At 40.4% G+C, this 19,917-nt stretch overlaps 1 protein-coding gene across 1 annotated transcript in view; it reads right to left on the bottom strand.

Moving 5' to 3' along the window:
* The window catches only part of opn3 (opsin 3), a 36,303-nt gene extending 17,471 nt beyond the window's left edge, over positions 1 to 18,832 (bottom strand). Inside the window, exon 1 of the mRNA XM_055162842.1 lies at positions 18,487 to 18,832. Within this exon, the coding sequence (XP_055018817.1) occupies positions 18,487 to 18,805 (319 nt within the window). The 5' untranslated portion in view covers positions 18,806 to 18,832. The remainder of the gene's footprint in view (positions 1 to 18,486) is intronic.
* Positions 18,833 to 19,917: the final 1,085 nt, after the last annotated feature.

Genomic DNA, 19,917 nt, shown 5'->3' with positions numbered 1-19,917 from the left:
TCCGGTACGAGAGGAACTTTAAAATCTCCAGGTGCTCAATGCTGCGTCCAGGTTTAGGCGACTTCTGTGTCCGCCAGTGCGCATGCGGGACACTTCTGGGGTGTTTAAAGTTCACTGTTGGGTCCGGTCAAGCTGTAACGGAGGGAAACGAACAGATATTTTACATTCAAATGTCTCTTATTCAGAAACTAGAGGGACTATTGAAATAAGTAAAGTATCAGAATGTAGGAAAGAGTTACACTCCAACAGGGTCAAGTTAAACCTGTGATATTCTTTCAAGTTGTTCATAAAAAATTAAAAAACTCATGTCGGTAACAGAGGGAATGAAATATGCAGCACTTTTTGGGCAATAAATCCAAACAGTGATAACTCTTGGTTCTCACTTACATATCCTTAACAAACTGGTTTGAATATTTGCTTCATATAGTTTTCTACCATATGGTACAAGATTAGGTTGAAAAACCTCTTACTTTTTGAGTCATGAGATTTTTTATTAAGAAAGGTCATGGTAACGGAGGGAAAAGTAACGGAGGGAAAATTGTTCAAGAAAGTAGAAGGTGCAGGATTTTGCATAATTTGTCGCTTTTTTCTTCCAAATACTTTAATATTACTTCAAAATGAAAGGAAACTATTTCTATAAAATATGTCAGTCCTTCCAAGCAAATTTTTATCATTTTAAATAAAAAAATAAAAATAAAAATCATGTACCTTCATCAACAGTTCAAAGATGGAATAACACAAGATATGATGAAATACATCCATTTATTTACATGATTTTTGGGTCTTTGAAATTTGGGAAATAATTTTTGTTCCATGTTTCATACATGGTCTGTTTAAAACGTATGGAACTTTAGAACCAAAAATGGTACAGAAAAAAGGTCAACAGTTTCATAAACTAGAGTACATATGTATCTGTTCAATACATTTTTATATCAGATGCATTAACTTGAATTTTTGGCCTTGTTGTTTACTTCTGCTTGACTGGGCCCTGAGATACAAGTCACATTTAACTGGATATGTGAACGACCTCACAAAAAAATCTGATTTCACAAAAAATCTGAATTGAGCATTAAACCCTGCCGTCTGAACACAGAATTACTACCAAAAATACCAAAAATGTACCAAAAATAGGGACACCTGGGACATTTCTTGTATAAAACCAGGACAAATCACTTGTTTTGTATAAATCTGCTGGGTCATGGGACACAGGGCTCAAAACTGGGACTGTCCCGGGTAAATAGGGACGCCTGCTCACTTTATACAAAACCGTACACAAGAACTTAACAAATTTTGCAAAGTATGTAGAAGCCTTTCCCTCTTGTCACAGTTCAGCCACTTCATCTGTGCCTCTGGTTACTCGTGAACATTAGCCGTGTTCTATAGCTGTGTATATGTTTCCTTTACATGCCCGGTAAGTGCTCGGAGTGCCCTAGTTCTCTCCTAACCCCATTGAAAGTGCCCATACATTAGTGCATGACCCAGAGCGAGCCGCGTGGTGCAGCCGTATACTGTAACATCTCTATTAGACACATCACTGGGGCTTTTATTCATCGATTCACAAAGGAGCAGCTCCACTTTCAGAGCCACTGGACCGGCTCATTTTGCACACCGCTGCCTCTCTCTTCGCACCGCACCGGCAGCTTCGGTTTCGTGATAATGACGACTCCGGGCGCCTTTGGCCGAGGAGCAGAGTTGACCTTATGTTTGTGAAGTCATGAGAGAGAACGTTATTGATTTGGTTTAAAGAAGACATATTACAAAAAGAAGACGCGTTGTTTTTTCTAGTATTTATTGTAAACTTTAATATCGTAAGTACAGTACAGGTACCAGGACTTTTTTTCCGAGTCCGAGTCATTTGATTTTTTTTACCGAGTCCCGATCCGATACTTCTATAAAACATAGCAAAGAATAAGATCCAGGATGTATGGGGGGGATCAGATTGTGTTGATTTCATGTGTAGTATTTGGGCTGAACATAGTGTGAAAAATCAAATGTTCAAAACTTTTATTAACTTTTCTAACCATTCACCATCATTGTTGAAAATCTTGACTTTTCACAGTCTGGTCTTGGAATGTGTAACTTTGGCTACGTTCAGACTGCAGGGCTTAACGCTCAATTCCGATTTTTTTGTGTGAAATCCGATGTTTTTGCGAGGTCGTTCACATTTCCAATTAAATGCGACTTGTATGTGACTCCAGTGTGAACGTTAAACGGCCCGAAAGTGTCCCACATGTGACACTGGAGACACGACGACGTCAACCGCAGCGAGCGTCTCTGTGTTTACAGAAGTTGTCCAAACATGGACGCAGCATTGAGCACCTGGAGATTTTAAAGTTTCTCTCGTACCGGAGCCAGAACATGAACAACTTACTTGTTTTAAGGAGGAGATTGAGAAGGAGAAGGATGAGGTTTTTGGCCGTGGTGTTTTGTGGGACAGCGGCAGCGACGTCTGTTGAAAGGAACGTGTGGATGTGGAGACGGAGCCAAGAGTGGTGAGTGGTGATGTGCTTCGTTCATTAACAATTTTCGCCTACTTCAGCGCAGAATAGTGACGTTTGTGGCTTGTTGATAACATGTATTTCGGATAAATGCGCTTTGGCCGTTCAGACTGAAGTCGCATGTCTAAAGATCAGATATGTATCGGTTTTAGGACCACATGTCCAAGTGTCCTGGGTCACATTCGAAAAAATCGGATCTGTGTGGTTCAGACTGTCATTAAAAGATCAGATACAGGAACATAGAGAGCCAAAAAATCGGATTTGGGTCACTTCAGGCTGCAGTCTGAATGCAGCCTTAGTAAACTTAATGAACTGGACATAACAAGAACCAGACCAGAATCAGATCAGACCTGAGACTCGACTCTGCACAATCTACACTTTGTACATTTGATATTATATGGAAGCATTGTGCATTACATGTGAAACATTTAGGCTTGTCTATGAAATCCAAATAATACAAAATCTTACCAAATCAAAACTAAATTTGTAGTTTTTAAAAATGCCTTTTTATTGCTGTTGATCCTTTTAACTTTTTTTTTTTTTTACATAGATCTACTCCTCTAACTGATAATCATCTACTTTTAGTGTTAGTCTTTTTTGATATACTCCAGTTCCTCTCAGATTATAACTAGTTTCTCTGGGTTTGAATCTCACCTATTAGTATTGTTATTGCTGTCTTTATTGTACGTAGCATTATTAACATTTAAGAAATCTGCTCCTGTAATACTGCTCCAAACTGCAGTATTGTTATCAGAACATCAGCCCGTCCCAGTCTGAATGTCCTTGTGTAAGAACAGACACAGAGACTGACAGAGGAGCTGCTCAGCGTGGGGCTCTGCTGTAATTGGATTTACCACCCCCCACGTCCGTGCATGTGAGAGCGCATGTGAAGTCGACCCCCCGTCAAACTCAAACCTACACAAAAACTATGTCATGTTTCTTGAGATGTTCACAATTCTTTCGTAGGTCAAACTGGGGTCAGCCAGCCCCTGGAAGCTTCAAAATGCTCTAAAACGGCACAAAATGCAAAAAGTTTCGTTTGTGCGATTATGGTTCTTCAGATATTAGCAGTTTTACTTTCAGCCGATGACGTCATCTATTAGCCTGATTCATCAGCCAATTTCACTTTGTAGAAACCGTCTGACCTCGCAGCATTAGAATTTGTTCGCTCGACGGTAGGCGGGTACTTTTTTATTTAATCAATTGCTATTTGGTCGTGACGTATGTAATGCGCCGCTAACGGGACTAACTGGTATTTTAAGCTTTTCTCAAATCCCGTAGGAAGAAGGACAATAACGTCTTTCCCCTTGATAAAATTCACCAAACATTCTCTTTGTTCAGGTTTTAAATCCTCGATCTCGGGAATTGTTGCCAACACAGAATGTCGTGGCTCTTCGCTGATTGGCTGGTGCCCGAACTCACACTTCCGGGTTCTTGCAAACCACCTAGTGTATTCTGATTCCTGATCTAGTCACTGGAGAGAAATGAAATTGAGCGGAGACACTAGGTGGCTCCAGCCTGACTAATCATCCAGTCCCTCAAAATGTTAAATAGTCTCAAAACAGGCAGAAAATTATAAGAAACATTTGTATTTAGTTTGTGTTGTGACAATGTTCATTTGTGCAAGTATATTTCTAAAATTATTAATAATGAATCAATAATTATACCGGCTTGTCAAAGTCTGATCTCGTCAGATCTCAGAAGCTCAGCAGGTCAGGTCTGGTTAGTTCTTGGATGGAGCCACAGGCGGCTCTAGTCGTAAAAACTGTTGTTGTGTCCTTAGGCAAGACACTTCACCCACACTGCCTAGTATGAAAGTGTTGTGTGTGTGAGTGAGTGATGGTGGTGGTCGGCCCCCATCAAACGCAAACCTACACAAAAACTATGTCAATCGTTTGTGCTGCAAAAAGACTGGTTTGTGCTGTTTTAGTTTTTGAGATGTTAACAGTTTTTTCGTAGGTCAAACTGGGTTCAGCCAGAACCCAGGAAGCTTCAAAATGCTCTAAAAAGACACAAATGGTGTGGATTGTTTGTGTTTCGTTTGTGCTGTTTTGTGCTGCAAAAAGTTTCGTGCAGATGGTGCAGATTGGCAGCCTCGCCTCCGTCAGTCTGCCCCAGGACAGCTGTGGCTACAACAGTAGTTTACCACCACCGGGTCTGGAGTGAATGAATAAAGCTCCGTAAAGCGTCTTTAAGTGTCCAAAAAAGCGCTATATAAAACTGATGCATTATTATTATTATTATTATTTATTATTTTTGCGGAAAACTTCGCAAAATTAGTGAAAATAAACAATCTCAGACTGTGGAAAAGTCTGAATTATTATATCAAATACAAACCAAAAGCAAATGACTAAAGACTGATACAGATTTTTTACAGCCTGAGATCGTTTATCTTCACTAGTTTTGTGAAGTTTTGCTAAAGCCGCTGCCGTCAGCTGAGCGCAAATGACGTCAAACAATTACCACAAACAAATGTATTAATAATTTTAGAAATATACTCACACAAATTAAAATCGTCACAGCACAAAACTTAAAGCAGCGTACATCTCAGGATCCACGTGTCTTTGTAAAGTTTTGTCAAAGCGTGTGATTATGGTTGGTCAGGTACAAGGAAATTATGGTACTTACCAAAATTGCAGCCTTTGCGATTTGCTAATTGCGTCCATTCATGTATTATTACTTGTATTCCACTTTATTCAGAGCATTTTCTAGACGTACAGGGAGTCATAACATTAAAAACAGACTAAATCCTTGCTTCGGTTTGGTCTATTATTCATTCATTCGAGGTTTTCTTTGCACCTACGACCCTCAGACATAAACACATCAACAACCGCAGTACGTACTCTCTGTAAATACCACGGGTACGTCTTGTTCTAATATCTCCGTGACCTTTTTATGGCCGGGACATTGCCTCATTCAGATTTTCATGAAACCAAATATCGTTCATTCATGAGAGCCAAAAGGTCAGCGGCAGGTACTCGCACAAACCCTCACGAAAAACCCCAGACAGAGAGACGATGACACAGAGGTCTAATCAGCTTATTGCGGGATGTCCTCCTGAACGTAACACAAACACTCGTACTGTAACACAATTAGAGCGCCGCACAAAGCCCGGAGAGAGACCGAGGAGCTGACGAAGGCCCTGACGAAAGAAGAGGACCGGTGACCTACATCTGAATGAGCAGGCGATAATAAAGTGACGATGACAAAATGGTTGTTTATAACCGAAGAACAAGACGCACTTTCTCCAATAATATAACACGGTGTTACTGTAGGGACACGGTGTGCTTTCTTTTGTCACAGCCGAACACCTTTATTTAGCTGAATCAATGTTTAATCCTTCCAGACGTGACGGCAATTTCAGCACGTTTGTCCTCGCCTGGATTTTTTTCGTAAATTTGCTGTTAAAACTCAAAATTTTACCCCCTAATGAAGTGTTATACGTCCTTTTTTTCCAGTACAGCCTGTTATTTCACAATCTGTATGCAGTAGTTGTGTCATATGGCTGTAAGAAAAGCTCTAGGACCAGAAATAAAAGGAAAATAAAATTCACACTTTCATACAAAACACACAGCAAACATGTGTCAACAAATTTCTGGACATAAAAACACACTTAATTTAGGGCCTTAGCTACAGAAATGCCAAAAATCAAGTCTGTAAGTAAACTAAAAATATACTTATGGCCGCCAAAAAAAAAAAAAAAAAAAGTGCAATGGCCCCATGAATTTCCTCTTGTCAGGTCCAGGGGACAGAGCCACATCACTTCCTGCATTTCCATGGTGTTTATTACATTTGGATTTGTACATTTTGAGTGGAATAAACCTTTTAAGTAAAAATAAGGACAACAATCGGGACGAGGGGGTTCACCAACTAACTCACACCTGGGAAACAGAATATCTCGGGCGTATCATCGCCGCGGACATGACAGATGTTGACAATATTTATAGACAATGTAGGACACTTTATGCTCAGGTAAATTATGTAAAGTTGTTATTGTTTAAATCATATTGTACACAGCCCACCTATGGATTAATTATGAAAAAGCCAGTTTGCAAAGACTCCTTTACTGCTTTACGGTGTTTTTGAGGAGGCCACGATGGACGAGTGCGACTGAGATGTTTGTTAATGCAATTTTAATGTACAGTTTTATCTGCAGACTGAACAAATCGGACAATGAAATAATAATGTCATTCACAAATTTGAGATTCAGTGCAATAAGACATAAGGCCAATATGTGGAGACACATATTGGTGTGGCTGTTATAAATGTTTGTTGTTTTGAAATGTCACTGTTTTGTAATGGACCAAGAGTCCAGAATAAAGATGATGATGATGTTGAGTTCTTAAGAAGTCAGACGTCGTTCTACTCCTCAACGTAGAAAAACTGCGCCAAAATCTGTTTAAATCAGCTGAGACATCACAAGGTTTATTTTTATATATTAGCTAATTTACTTTTGACTTATATTATTTAACTAAAGTAAGTTTTCGGGTTAGGTTGAGGAACACTTAATTTGATTACGTTTAGGGCTTTGGCGCAGGGAACTCTAGTCCTGCTTTGTAACAAAATGGAATCCAGAATCCATGGCAAAGGAGAAATTCAATTTGTCAACTGGACAAATGTTTGTTTTACTCGAAAACATTTTAGATGCTCATCCAACCTGCTTCTTCAGTTCTGGTCAGATGCTGGTGGACACTTCCTTATATCTGTCTGAAGAAAGGAGCTAATTACACTGAAACTACACTGAAACTAAGGCTACGTTCAGACTGCAGCCTGAAGTGACCTAAATCTGATTTTTTGGCCCCTTTGCTCCTATATCTGATCTTTTAAAACCCTCTCAGGCTCAAATTAATTTTTAGTATCAGGAAAAATCTGATATTTGGGGAAAATTATAATATGGGTTAGTAATATATAATCCTGACTTTTTTATCCTTTGTAAACAAAAAAAGTATTTTGCACTTCTGCCAGGCCGTTTGTGTGTAGCCATTCTTTGCACAGTTTGCATCGCCCACGTTTATCAGCATGGATGGGAGAAAAGGCTCCTGAGTAAAAAAAGCTCGTAAAATATGGATTTGGAGTAAGTAGGTAATTGGAATTTAGCTGTTGCAAATCTGCAACGCCTGCCTGGAGAGGGTTAACAACCGTCTGCATGACACAGATCTGATTTTTTCAAATGCGACTTGGACACTTGGAGATGTGCTCCTAAAACCGATACATATCTGATCTTTTGACATGTGACTTCAGTCTGAACGGCCAGGTCACATTCATCCCACCTACACGTCATCAACAAGCGACAAACATCTCTATTCTGCACTGAAGTAGGCGGAAACTGGAAGAACATCTGACGAAAATTGTACTTCCATGTGCGTGAAGCAGCGAAGCACATGTCAATCCTGCCACTCTTGGCTGCGACTCTACTCCCATACGTTTCTTTCTTCGGACGTCGCTGCCACTGCCCCACAAAACGCCACGGCCCAAAACCTTCTCCTTCTCAATCTCCTCCTTAAAACAAATAAGATGCACATGTTCTGGCTCCTGTACGACAGCAACTTTAAAATCTCCAGGTGCTCAACGCCGCGTCCATGTTTAGACGACTTCCGTAACGTACCAGGACACTTTTGGGGAGTTTAAAGTTCACACTGGAGATCACATACAAGTCGCATTTAATTGGAAATGTGAACGACCTCGCAAAAAAAATCTGATTTCACAAGAAAATCCGAATTGAGCATTAAGCCCTGCAGTCTGAACGTAGACTTAGACATCTACTTGTTTACAGTTTGTGTTTGTAGCTCGACCTATTGAACTGCTTTAAATCCTATTAACAAAATCATTCTTTGTTTTGATTTACGTCTGAGGATGGAGTGAACAGGAGATAGATGGTGTCTAAGCCCTCTAGTTTGTCTGAACAATAATAGCTTCTCTCCTCTCTCAAACCAATTACTTTCTCTGGCTCAGATCTGTACCTCAATGTCCTCAAAGGAGTGACCCGTCGTACCTGGTTTTCCCACTGGTCTCCCGTCCGAGAACTAACCAGGTCCAACCCTGCTCGGCCTCAGAGACGAGACGAGATTAATGTGGGATTTGGACTCGTGTATCATTCGTTCACAACAATTTTCTTTATTATTTGTCTCCAAAGCCAAAATGAAAAAAACAGATAATGATTTGTTTTTTCAGTCTATGATTTTGTGTTTAAATGAAAAATGGAAAAACGGATAATGGACGTTTACGCGACTTAAACTGCGATGCCGGACTGAACCAGGATTAAAACAGGACTAAAACACGTACGGGACCAGACTGGAATGAGACCGGGACTGAGACAAGGATTTAGATTGGGAACTGGACCAGGACTGAGACTGGGACATGACCGGGACTGAAGCCAGGACCAGACCAGGACCAGACCGTGATTGAGACCGGGACTGACACCGAGAACAGGACCAGGACTGAGACCGGGACTAAGACCGGGACCGAGACTGGGACTGAGACCGGGACTGACTCCGGGACTGAGACCAGAACTGAAACAAGGACTGAGACTGGGAACAGGACCAGGACTGAGACCGGGACTGAGACCGGGACTGAGACTGAGAGGACTGAGGCCGGGATCAGACCAGGACCAGACCGTGATTGGGACCGGGACTGAGACTGCGACCAGACCAGTCCTGGTTCAGTCCTGTTTTAGTCTTGGTCCAGTCCGGCATCGCAGTTTAAGTCACATAAACGTCTGTTATCTGTTTTTTTCCATTATTCATTTAAACACAAAATCAAAAACTGAAAAAACAAAGAGACAAATAATGAAGAAAACTGTTGTTTTTTCGTTTTCTTATTTTTGGTTTTATTTTGAAAAACAAATGAACAAATGACACACAGATTGAAACAGTCAACAAACACACACACGTGCATCAGAATTGTCTCCCAGCTACCAGTCTTGACCATGACCGTGACCTACTGTACAGTAACTGAAGATCTGAGACGGGTCGGCAGGCGCTGCTCCTGCCCTGACAGGTGCTCCCAGAGGGTTTGGAGTTAAATGGAACACGTTTCCTTTGAGAGTACAGGGAATGTCACCTTAACTGTAGATTTAAAGACACTTAGAGACACTTTTATCGTCTGGATTTTAACACCACGTGAGCTTGTGTGGTACTCTGTGCTTTTTAGTTATTTCAAAGTTTTTTTCTTTTTTTTTTTTTTTCCATTACCTTTTTATTTATTTATACATTTATTATTATATTATTATTATTATTATTATTATTATTATTATTATTATTATTATTATTATTATTATTATAATAATAATAATAATAATAATATAATAATAATTATTATAATTTATTTATTTTTTTATTTTTATTTATTATTATTATATATTATTTTTTTTGTATTGTTTAAGGGGACTAGTAGTACCAGGCGTGTGCAAAAATATCATCAAAATATCGTATCATTTAATGTGATAATACAGTATCAGGCTGCTGTATCAATAAATCGCCAAGAGTATTTTTGGTGTATTTTGCACAGATATAAGACCACATGGGTAAAGAAAAGAAAGTACTATTATCTAATGTTGAAAATCACATTCTGCTGTCTAAAGAGTGTTTTTATTATCACAGCAGTATCAGAATCAGTATTGAGTCTATTCCTTAATATTGAAGTCGAGTTTGAAATTTTTGTCAAAACAGCACAAATTTAGTCAAATGTTGTTTTTCTATAATCATAAATATTTAAACAATGGTCAGACTTTTTCTTTACATTATTTTTACATAATTGAAATCACAGAATCTAAATCTAAAGCTGCAATCTGCAAAGTCACCACTAGAGGCTGCTCAAAACAACACAGCACCTTTAACCTTGACACACATTTCACACATGAGATTATCCTCTGACGCTGGCCAAATCCTAAACCAACAAAAACGACCACAATTTATGCACGATTAGACAAATTTTGGAAGTAATTTGTCGAAAATAGTCTCAAATGTGAACTGTAATGATTTCCTTCCTGTGGGACCTGAACGCACAAACAGTTCTGGAGCCGTTTGACACAGACTGTAATTTCCTTCCGTCAAAACACATCGCTTTGTTTGTTTGTTTTCAGAACTGTGATTGAAAAACCTCAAATGGAGCGTTGACGATTCAATTTTCAGCGCCGCTCTGACCCTCTCTGACAAATTGAAATAGTTTTGCATCTGAGTCCAATTTCTGTATCGCTCACATTTCATATGCAGTGTTCAAACAAACCTATTTATAGACGCCTAAAAGCTTTATTTTGCATTTATGTTGGATAAAAGATAAACCAGTATATAAAGCAGAACCGCTGTTTGCATTTGTTTGTGTTTCAGTTGTTTCTTTGCCTAAGATCCAGAACACACACTTCTCTAAAGCTGAGTTCAGTCTGCAGCCTGAAGTGACCCAAATCAGATTTTTTGGCCCCTATGTTCCTGTATCTGATCTTTTAATGTCACTCTGAATGACACAGATCAGATTTTTTCAAATGTGACCCAGGACACTTGGATATGTGCTCCTGAAACCGATACATATCTGATCTTTTGACATGTGACTTCAGTGTGAACGGTCAAAGTGCATTCATCCACCTACACGTTATCAACAAGACACAAACGTCACTATTCTGCGCTGAAGTAGGCGAAAATTGTTAATGAACTCCGTGTCACTGAAGTGAAGCACATCACCACTCACCACTCTTGGCTCCGTCTCCACATCCACACGTTCCTTTCAACGGACGTCGCTGCCGCTGCCCCACAAAACACCACGACCAAAAACCTCGTCCTTCTCCTTCTCAATCTCCTCCTTAAAACAAGTAAGTTGTTCATGTTCTGGCTCCGGTACGAGAGGAACTTTAAAATCTCCAGGTGCTCAATGCTGCGTCCATGTTTGGACAACTTCTGTAAACACAGAGACGCTCGCTGCGGTTGACACTTTCGGGCCGTTTAATGTTCACACTGGAGTCACATACAAGTCACATTTAATTGGAAATGTGAACGACCTCGCAAAAACATCGGATTTCACAAAAAAATCGGAATTGAGCGTTAAGCCCTGCAGTCTGAACGTAGCCTAAGTCCCTGTTTACACTGAAACTCGGAAACGATGTGCGTTCAGACATGTCGTTTCTGTATTCGCAATCAAAGCCTTCCCTTCACAGTAATCTAAAACCGCCTGAAACACTAGTCACGTGACAGGCTGGTGTCACGACGTCACGTGAGCGGTAAAAACAAGGAAGTCTGAAGTTGCAGCAGCCGATTTTGATCCGAGGGAGATGGCAAATGTAAAAACAGTCTTTTCGTGAACCGACGACGAGGTTCAGTTGTTACTTAGTGTAACACTGGATTTTAAGACGAGCACGGCGGCTCAGAGTGACGACTGACTCATTTCTGTGTCTGCAATCCTTTCCTATTCACACAGCTTTGAGCACATTTGTTTACGTTTTACAGAAACTAAACTTAAAACCACATGGCAAATTTGCATAAACTGAACGCTCAAAAAAACAGCTCGCTCCTTGTGCGCTGATGCGATTCAGCTTCTGTCGGACTAAAGGACACAGTGACTCAGTGGAATATGAGTGTTCTTTCTGTGACAGAGGGATGTTCTGCTGATGGTGAGTCTGTTCTGTGTTTCTATCACGTTGGAGATGGTTCATGGGAAACTTTTCAGAGATTATACGTCTGCAGGTCGTACACACACACCGTATACATGAATGTGTTCTAGCCTCTTAGCGTTTTGGCAGTGAATTACTTCGCGGACTTACATCAGAGTATAAGAGTTTTCAGGCGTCCACACGGTGCCAGATCAATTGATGAATTCGTGGGACCTGGCATCACCAGCTCGTTCGTCTCTGGAGCGGTTTTCAGTGGGATTAGTGTGAACGAACACTGCAACCACAACGAAAACGACTCGAATACGAACTAGTGTGGACGGGGCCTAAGACTTTACAAAGATGTGAGTCTGGTCACTGGTGAGTTCAGATGGGTGAGTTCAGATGGGTGACACGTGGTCTGTCCCCATACACGACTTGTACTGTTTATTAGGGATGTAACAATAACCGAAATATCGTAATATCATATCGTCAAAAGTCTCACAATAATAATAATAATCGTGGACTCTCACAATATATCAAATCACAAGTTCCTTTGCTTAAATTCATGGTTTTATAGTAGCAACAGCTTATGAACATCGGAAACTACATATCCCATGATTCATTTCAGCTCAGACAACATGAAGAAATATGTTTTTTACTTGAATTCTTGGGATTATGATTGAAATAACGCACACCAAAATAAAAAAAAAAAGTGTCCCATCTACAATTACATCAGCCTCTTCAAAATATCGCAATAAATATCATAATGTGAGATTTGGATATCGTTACATCGCTACTGTTTATGTATGTAGATTGTATTGTTTACTATGTTTGTGTATTCTATGTTTTGTATGTCTGAAACGTGGGAGTTCTGGTCCCTGTTAAATAAAAACGAGGGATTTCTGCAGAATCAATGAGCGCAGCACTAACCTCTGTTAATTTGACGTGAGGGAAATGTCATTTGGTTTGTCAATGGCAGATGGTCAATGAGACGCCCTTTGTTTCACACGCGTCACTGAAATAAATAAATGTGACTGGACGATCAGGTTTGGTTTTGCCTCATGACGCGACACAGGGAGTCGTGACCAGACTGATACAAATCTGAATAAAAAACACACAAAGATATCAGTCTGGATTTGTCAGGCAAGTGTTTTCCAATTGTGTTTTTCTCAGTTTAGACTTAAATGATCCAGATAATGAAGAACAGATATATGGATTTTTTGAACCACACCGATATTTAGTCTTCCTGCTGTGGCCAATAATCCATATTTGTAATACCGATATTAGGAATTAAAATGCCCACGGACCAAGTTTGGCCAGCAGTGTAAGTAAATGTAGTCCGCGATATCATATCAAACATGTATTAGAGCTGCTCGATGGCCACAGATCGACTATAGAGACATGAAGTATTCAAAATGTTGTTATTATTTTATATTATACTTGTTCTGGATTCATTGTTTAACCAAAACTATTATTAAACATTTATTTTACATGTACTTTTACTAGTGGCAAGAAAAATAGTGACCCTGAACTGACTCAAGCCGCCACTCCCACCAACGACTGTTCAATGGACACAAAAATTAAAATATGTGTATCAAATGGAGTGTCTGACTGCCCAACTTCAACTCAAAATGGATATTTTTCTAAGGTGACGGTCGCATGTACCATCTTTATTTGACTGAGTTTTTTTATTTTTATTTGTGTGACTCACCTGACTACTGTTTTATTTACATATAATTGGAGTTAAGAGTCCAATCTCCATCCATCCAATTTCTTCTGCTTATCCGGGGCCGAGTCGTGGGGGCAGCAGTCTAAGCAGGGACTCCCAGACTTCCTTCACCCCAGACACGTCCTCCAGTTCCTCCGGGGGGACACTGAGGCGTTTCCAGGCCAGTCCAGAGACATAGTCCTGGGTCTTCCCCGGGGCCTCCTCCTGGTGGGACATGCCCAGAACACCTCTCCAGGGAGGTGCCCTGGAGGCATTCAGAACAGATGCCCGAGCCTCAACTGGCTCCTCTCGACGTGGAGGAGCAGTGGCTCTACTCCGAGCTCCTCCAGTGTGACTGAGCACCTCACCCTGTCTCTAAGGGAGCACCCAGCCACCCTGCGGAGGAAACTCATTTCGAGCGCTTGTGTCCACGATCTTGTCCTTTTGGTCATTACCCAGAGCTCATGATCATAGGTGAGAGTAGGAACGAAGATCCTCACCTATGATCCAATCTTGACACTTGTTATTGTTTGTTCCAGTGTAAATTGCCTGTTATTTTGTAATTTTGGCAATAAAGTTCTAAAAATATATATATTTATTTTGATAGGAAAAGGTTCAACATTACACATCTTGAAAGAAGAGAAAAGATTGTTGAAATTTTTCAATATTTCGTTTGGCCCACGACTTAGTCCCAGTTTTAAATTTTGTGAATTTGTGAATTTGAGTTAGACATCCCTGGTTTAATATAAAGTTGTCGTAAAGTTCACAAATGAACGTTTCACTTAATAACACAATCTGTAAACATGCAGACATTTTAGTCTTTACTTTTAGACAAATCTGATGTGACACTGTGGGCAATCCATGTACAGTCTATGGGACGATCAGGAAAATAATGAGGCAAAATATCAGATAAAATCAATACTGATACTGATACTGATACTGATACTGATACTGAAACCCTCCCATATCTATGATTCCAATACTGGAGTCGATACATCCCCAATAATGATTTAAATTTTCAACAAAGTGTCAAATGTTAAAGTTGTTAACATTATTTTCAGTATTTTTGTATAATCAAATTTATGTTTAAAAACGTTTTCTTCTATTTTTGAGAAATTAAAGCAACATTTATTCAAAAGTAAAGTATAGTTAAAAACGTGTTGTGCTGTCTGCGTGTTAGAACCTTTATTTAGAGAAATGAACCTTTACAATACAGTTTTTTTTATTGATTTACATTTGCAGACTGTTTGACCCTGAAACAGCAGCATCAGGACATGGCCGGGATAATTTATTTTATTTGTATTTATTAATTTAAAACAAGGACAGTGCACAGAAAACATTAACCTCGGAAAGAAAAGACGCTCGGTGCCAGATTTATGTACGAGCTCTTTTCCATCTGTGCTCCTCGGGCAGGTACAAAATATATTAAAGGAACTATTTACGATTCAGACCAACTCTAACAATAACCACTATCCAGTTCATCATTAAACATTCAAAACAATTCTAATTTCCATCAATACAAGATTTAAAATTCATCATTATCTTCTAAAAATGTTATTGTCATCCTCTAAAAAGTACATCACATAAAACTACACTTTAAGAACATGTCCTGAAATAAGGAAAACAGCACAATTATAGTTCTGAAAATCCCAGTCTCTACTGAACTAAACGTAACATTTAACCGTTAACTTGAAAACAACCACTTCATGACATCACAAGGTGGAACAGAGCGTTTTGAGCTTTGGACATGTAGACAGACTGATAATAAAGACTCAAACATGTGTGAATGAAACAAAACACAACTCCAGGTCGGTTTTTGATGAGTTAACGATGATGGAGAAAAATAATTCCAAATCGAAATTGAATCATCTCTAAAGAAATAATTGACACTGAATTTGGAATTTTTCATACTGTTAATTAATGAAATCCATAAATGACAGGCTACAAACAAGGGACAATATGAAAAAAGTAAAAGGCAAAGAAATTTTACTTTTTAATGTTGAAATGTATGCCAACAACTTTTCATAAAAAAAAAATCTAATATGTACCGTATTTTTCGGACTATAAGTCGCACCAGCCAAAAAATGTGTAATGAAGAAGAAGAAAACATGTAAGTCGCACTTTTTTGGGGGAAATTTATTTTATAAAATCAGAGACCAGGAACTGACATTTCATCTTGAAAGTCAAGTTGTAGTAAAAACAACAGAACAGAGAAGGGACCAGGTCTAATCCAGGACTAAACCAGGATTGAAATAGTGTCATTACTATATTATAATGTCACATATGAACAGTTCTTCAGATAAACTATAACATAAACAACAGAACAGAACAAGTTTAACAAACTCTCCATCTCACTCCAAATCACTAAATCCATTCAGTTCTTCATCCTCGGTGTCACTTCTGAGCAACTCCACGACCTCCGGAGGTAAACAGAGCGACCGCTTCCTCTTCTGTGTCGCTGTCGTCAGACTCAGCATCAGTTCCAGTTAGAATTATTCTGGTCTTTCTGATGGATCCCGACAGGATGGTTTCGGTGTCTCTAAAGTCCAGGCTTTGTCCATCCATCCAGTGACTTCAGGAAAGTTTCATGGTTCATCCTCCCAGTGTCACAAGTTTCTCACTCAGGCTCCTGGATTTTTCTCTTTGTGGGTTGAAAAAAATTTGCGTCCACACACGTGTCGGATCAATAAATATTCACGTCCAGACGACAACAGAGCACTGAGTGAAAACGATGTAATACATCTGCCACACCTGTATGTGGCGCTGTAACAATGCCCAGAAATATAGTCGTTTTGTTTTGCAAAAGTTTAACATAAGTCACAGAACAAACCAATATATTCCACTGAGTCGTGTCCTTTAGTCTGACAGAAGCTGAACCACATCGGTGCACAATAGTGAGCTGTTTTTTGAGCGCTTAGTTTATGCAAATTAGCCATGTGGTTTTAAGTTTAATTTCTGTAAAACGTAAACAAATATGCTCAAAGCTGTGTGGATAGGGAAGACTTGCAAACACAGAAACGATGTGTGTGGACGCAGATCGTTTCTGATACGGTGATACGTGGATTTGTTTCAGTGTAAACATAATCTTTGTTATTGATCCATGTGTTTAATCTGTGGTGCGTGTTGTTAGTATTGGCACTAGCAGCGTGTCTCTGTTGCAGGGCGACCGGAGCGGCTCCGTAGGATAAACCTGTCACATTTTGGCAACGCTCTTGTGGTCTGTGGAGGCCAGTTCAAGGGCTGCAGGCTTCGCTGCGTCAGAGGACCCTGGGATCATGACATCATCATTTTCCAAAAGCTGCGGTTTGTCCACACGAAAACGCGACACTGGTGTTCTCAGATTTCTCCACTCTGGAACCCGTTCTCAAAACCTCAGTTTTCACCCACACGAAACGCCGGCTCCATGTGGACGAAAGACAAAAACGAATAAAAACTTCACCAAAAAATGTTGTCATGAGGACGGCCCTTCACTCCTGCTCGATTACCCTTTTCAGCTGAATATTTCACGACTTGGCGTTTGTAATCTGCAAAATCTGATTTTCTTTTTTGGGGGCATTTGTGTTCAATCTTCTCAGTCGTCTTTATAAGTTTGTTTAAATGTTAAAATTGTTCAGTGGTGCAGAAGTAATGGTGCGATCGACTGACATGATACAGACAGGACAGAGGCTCTTTCTGCAGGAGACATGCGCAGTAGAGCCAAGTGACAGTGGTACAGGAGGAACAGGAGCAGCAGATACTGACACACAAGACTAGAACCTCTCACCGCTTCAGTGTGAACATTTTAATACATAAATCGCACCAGAAACACCCAAACCATGAAAAAAGCGCGATTTATAGTCCGAAAAATACGATAAACTCTTTTTAATCCACGTAGACGACAATACATAATAAATCATAAACAGTGTTGGGGAGTAACAGATTACATGTACCAGAGTTATGTAATCAGAGTACAAATTATGAGTAACTGTATTCAGTTACAGTTACTGTTTCAGTGAGTGGTAATTGGATTACAGTTACTTTGTTGAAATAAATGGATTACACGGAGGTATTATCCTGTTTTCACATTTTGGGATAAACCAGGATTAAAACCAGGACTAAACCAGAACTAAACCAGGTCTAAACCGGGATTAAACCAGGACTAAATCAGGTCTAAACCAGGTCTAAACCAGGACTAAATCAGGTCTAAACCAGGACTAAACCAGGACTTAAACCAGGATCTAAACCAGGACTAAACCAGGACTAAACCAGGACTAAACCAAGACTAAACCAGGTCTAAACCAGGATTAAACCAGGTCTAAACCAGGACTAAACCAGGACTAAATCAGGTCTAAACCAGGACTAAATCAGGTCTAAACCAGGACTAAACCAGGACTAAACCAGGTCTAAATCAGGTCTAAACCAGGACTAAACCAGGACTAAACCAGGTCTAAACCAGGATTAAACCAGGTCTAATTTGGTTCAGTAAAGTCTGGGCTTTTTTATTTTCTTTTATCAGACAAAACATCTTATGTGAAGATTTCCTCGTCTTTGTTTCTCTACAGCAAATCAAGTAATCCAAAGTATTCAGATTACATTACTCACTTTATGTAATTTAATGGATTCCGTTACAAACTACATTTTGGGGTATGTAATCTGTAATCTGTAGGGGATTACATTTTAAAAGTCACCTTCCCAACACTGATAAACATAAATAAATATTCTCTTACCGAACAAACTGTTGCTGAATCCGTCCCAGATGCACGTCGCTTGGCTCCATATCCAACCTCCTTTTACGCACGCGAAGAACGTGAAGTTTATCCCCGTGACCGAGACGAGAAAATCGCTCAGGCTGATGTTGACGAGGAGCAGGTTGGTGGGCGTGCGCAGCCGCTTGAACTTCAGATACAAAACTATCACCACGACGTTGTTGCAGAAGCCGAACACGCCGATGGTCCCGATGGTCAGCGCTAAAACTTTGTACGTCCCCTGCGTAAAAAGTGAACTGGCGCCGCTTCTGTCCGCTCTGGTGTCGTTCAGCGGATTCATGTCGTGCGTAAAAAGTTGGTTTGGAGCATCGTGGAGGAGAGGAGGATCATCCGCGCGGAGGAGAGAAGAAGAGGAGGAGGAGGAGGAGCGGAGAGGCGGCCGCGTCTGAGCGCTTCATGTGCGGACACGAGAGGAGAGGAGAGTCGCTCCGTGCGCAGTGAAGAAGAAGAGAGGGGAAAAAAAGAAGAGAGGGAGGAGAAAGAGAAAGAGGGAGGGAGGGGGAGAGATAAACAGATAAACAGAGGGAAGGGAGAGCGAGGAAGGAAGAGAGAGAGAGATAGAGCAATTAGAGCGAGGGAGAGAGAGAGAGAGAAAAAGAGCAAGGGAGTGAGGGAATGAATGAAAGAGAGAGAGAGAGATAGAGCAAGGGAGTGAGTTAGAGAAAGAAAGAGAGAGAGAGAGAGAGAAAAAGAGCAAGGGAGTGAGGGAATGAAAGAGAGAGAGAGAGAGAGAGAGAGAGATAGAGCAAGGGAGTGAGTTAGAGAAAGAAAGAGAGAGAAGAGAGAGAGAGAGAAAAAGAGCAAGGGAGTGAGGGAATGAATGAAAGAGAGAGAGAGAGAAAGGGAGACAGCCAGAGCACTGGAGTGAGGAAGAAAGAGAGAGAGAGAGAGAGAGAGAGAGAGAGAGAGAGAGAGAGAGAGAGAGGGAGTGAGGGAGAGAAAGAGAGAGCTACAGCAAAGAGGAGAGGCGGAGAAAGAGAGAGAGAAAGGGAGACAGCCAGAGCACTGGAGTGAGGGAGAAAAAAAGAGAGAGAGAGAGAGAGAGAGAGCAAGGGAGTGAGAGGGGGGGGTGAGATAGAAAAAGAGAGTTAGAACAAGGGAGAGAGAGAGAGAGAGAGAGAGAGAGCGAGAGATAGACAAGGGAGTGAAAGAGAGAGAGAGCTACAGCAAAGGACAGAGGGAGAGAAAGAGAGAGAGAAAGGGAGACAGCTAGAGCACTGGAATGAGGGAGAAAGAGAGAGGGAGAGAGAGAGAGGGAATGAAGGAGAGAAAGAGAGAGAGAGGGAATGTGAGGGAGAAAAAGAGAGAGAACGAGAGATAGACAAGGGAGTGAGGGAGTGAAAGAGAGAAAGAGCTACAAGCAAAGGACAGAGGGAGAGAAAGAGAGAGAGA

The sequence above is a fragment of the Boleophthalmus pectinirostris genome, unplaced genomic scaffold (genome assembly GCF_026225935.1).
Source record: "Boleophthalmus pectinirostris isolate CB_2022bp ecotype Guang Dong unplaced genomic scaffold, ASM2622593v1 HiC_scaffold_5, whole genome shotgun sequence".
Taxonomy (NCBI): Eukaryota; Metazoa; Chordata; class Actinopteri; order Gobiiformes; family Gobiidae; genus Boleophthalmus; species Boleophthalmus pectinirostris.
The sequence above is the reverse complement of the archived record's forward strand: the minus strand, read 5'-3'. Positions and strand labels throughout refer to the sequence as shown.